The 2,697-nt window shown below is 45.1% G+C and overlaps 1 protein-coding gene across 1 annotated transcript; it reads left to right on the top strand.

Annotated features, from left to right (window-relative positions):
• The first annotated feature begins 624 nt into the window (after positions 1 to 624).
• On the top strand, positions 625 to 1,626 carry GPR88 (G protein-coupled receptor 88). Its single transcript, XM_069233202.1, has one exon. The coding sequence runs from the start codon at positions 625 to 627 to the stop codon at positions 1,624 to 1,626; it is 1,002 nt and encodes a 333-aa protein (XP_069089303.1).
• The last annotated feature ends 1,071 nt before the right edge of the window (positions 1,627 to 2,697 follow it).

A 2,697-nucleotide genomic window follows, 5' to 3' on the forward strand; every position in this document is an offset into this window, starting at 1 on the left:
CTCCAGAAAAAACACTGTGTCTAGAAAAAAGGAGTCGCTTTGTGGTAATGCACCAAAATAAAGCTCATTGAAACATTAGAGCGAGCATGCAAGAGTAGCCTTTTCACATTGCCAGGTAAATTAATTTACGGTGGGTTATTGGCGGCAGCTCTTTATCCAGAGAGGAGGGTGAAATACGAATGCTTAGTGAAACAGGCAGTGATAGAAACAGGGCTACGCCGTGAAGGTGCATGCCGATTGAGAGAAAAGAAAGCAGAGACTGTAATTGCACTATTACCACATGAAAGTGCTCCCCTCCCTCAAGTTTGAAACAAGCTGAATAATTCATGAAACGTGGAGTGATTGAAATGTTGAGTGTAATGAGACAGATAGGAGCTCGGTGGCTTCCCCCGGGGAGACTGCAGTGATTTTAACAGAGCAGTTCGCTGTGGCACTGCTTGGGGCTCCATCACTCGTCGCTCTTCTCTGGTGTAAAATTGTATCTGTCAGAACCCAGCTATCTCCAAGTTTCCCATCCACCCATCGTTAGCAACGTGCCTTCTCAAGGAGACCATGTTTTTGGTTCCGACATGGGGCTCTCATTTTTGCAGCTGAGGTGGGAATTCGGATTGTGGGACTTCAACAATGACCAACTCCTCCTCGCTGTCCAAACTGTGTGTGGACTCCCCTGGCACAAGGGTCATTGTGTCCCTTCTCTATGGCCTATTCTCGGTTGCAGGCACCGTGAGCAACCTATTGGTCATCTACCTCATCTTCTCTTTCAAGAAGTTGAAGACCACCAGCAATGCCTTCATCTTCAATGGATGTGTGGCCGACCTTTTGGTATGCGCCTTCTGGATGCCACAGAAGGTGATCCTCATCTCAAGGTCCTGGGCTGCGAACTCTGCATTCTACTGGATGTTCATGGAAGGGCTCCTTTTCCTCTGGGTGACTGTCTCTCTGTTCTCCCACTCGCTCATTGCCCTCAACCGGTATGTACTTATCACAAAATTGCCTGCAGTCTATCAGACCATCTATCAGAAGAGGAACACTGAGTGGATGATAGCCATGTCCTGGGTAGTCCCTATTGTTTTCCTGCTACCTTGGATCTTCGAGCAGAAACTCCACACTCCTGCTAAGTGTCCCAGCCAGAGGCTTCTGGTTCTTGTCAGTAAGGAGGTCCACTTGTCCAGTTCATACACAGCTATCCTCTCCGCAGTGACCATCCTCGGTCAGACCTCAGTTCTGATCTACTGCTACTTCAAAATCTTCCGGAAGGTGCAGGTCAGTGTCAAGAGGGTCAGCGTGCTAAATGTTCAGATCATGCCTCATCTACCCACCTCTTGCCCCAGGAAAGACAAGCGTCTGGGCGTGTATGTCCTCTGTGTCTGCTGCACCTTCATTGTGTCCACTGAGCCCTATGTGTGGGTCATCCTGTGGGGATTGGCCAGACCCATCACTGAAGGATTACAGATAGCCAGCTGGATGGTCTTCTGCCTGCTCTTTGTGGTCAACCCTTTCATGTACACCTGGAAGAATGAGGAGTTCCGCAGATCCTTCCGATCCATTGTACGAGTGGATTTTTGGAAGGATTCCGCTGTTGGTGTGGAGACTGTCAGTCGCACCGTTTCCCGCGTTGAGCCATAACTACAAACATTGCTCTTTGTGGTCAACCCTTTTATGTACTCCTGGAAAAATGGAAGTGTCTGGATGTCCTTCAGGTCCATTGTCCGACTAGAGTTTTGGAAGGATTCTGCTGTTGGTGTGGACACTGTGAGTCGCACAGTCTCCCACAAAGAGCCATAACCACATACTCTTCTCTTTGTGGTCAATCCTTTTATTTACACCTTGAAAAACGAGGAGTTCGTCAGGTCCATGTTTGAAATGGAGTTTTAGAAAGAGTGCCCTCCTGGTGTTGAGACTGTCAGCTGCGCAGTTTCCCGCAATGAGTCACAACTACGAACTCTACTTATGATAAATCGCCACACAACTTTGGGTGGTCAGAAAATTTGTAAACTATTTGAGGACTTTTTGTTTACATTTTCGAATATCACTTTTCAAGGTTAGTAGAGATATTTTTCCTCATCTGAATATTAACTTGTGGCACTTGATAGTACAAAGAGACCAACAACAATTCATTTTTAAAACTTGTCATGTATTCAGGTTCGAAATAAATGATATATTTTATGTTTAGCATATTTGAATATCGAGATTCCTTTGTAAAAACAAAACATAAATAAGCAGTGAGAGCGACTTTATTCTTCGGTTTTCCTGATATGCAATTGCAGTGTTTCTGAACACACACTTCAGTGCTGCAGGATCGGCGCAGAATCAGCATAGAGCTATTTGAAGACTCATGTCAGTGTATTTTGCAGTTGCATGTAAATAATGTACTATTGTAAAACATGCAGTAAATGTCAGGAAAGCAGGTTCCCGCCCAGTGCCTGGTTAATAGATTTGGCCTGCCATCACCGATTTAGACACCACAAGCTTGATTCACATAAACAAAAACTACAATACACAGCTAGTTTGTCCTTCTGTTTAATAATTCACATACAGATACATCCTTGTAGTAAAGGCCAGGATATACACACAGTCATTTACCCCCGTGGCTTTTGTTTAAGATGCCACAAAGTACACGAGTCCTAGCAACATAAAACCGTACAGAAGACTGAGGAGGTAAGTATACGACTTGTGTGTACCTTAAGATACTACATT

This window comes from Pleurodeles waltl, chromosome 4_2 (assembly GCF_031143425.1).
Source record: "Pleurodeles waltl isolate 20211129_DDA chromosome 4_2, aPleWal1.hap1.20221129, whole genome shotgun sequence".
Classification (NCBI taxonomy): domain Eukaryota; kingdom Metazoa; phylum Chordata; class Amphibia; order Caudata; family Salamandridae; genus Pleurodeles; species Pleurodeles waltl.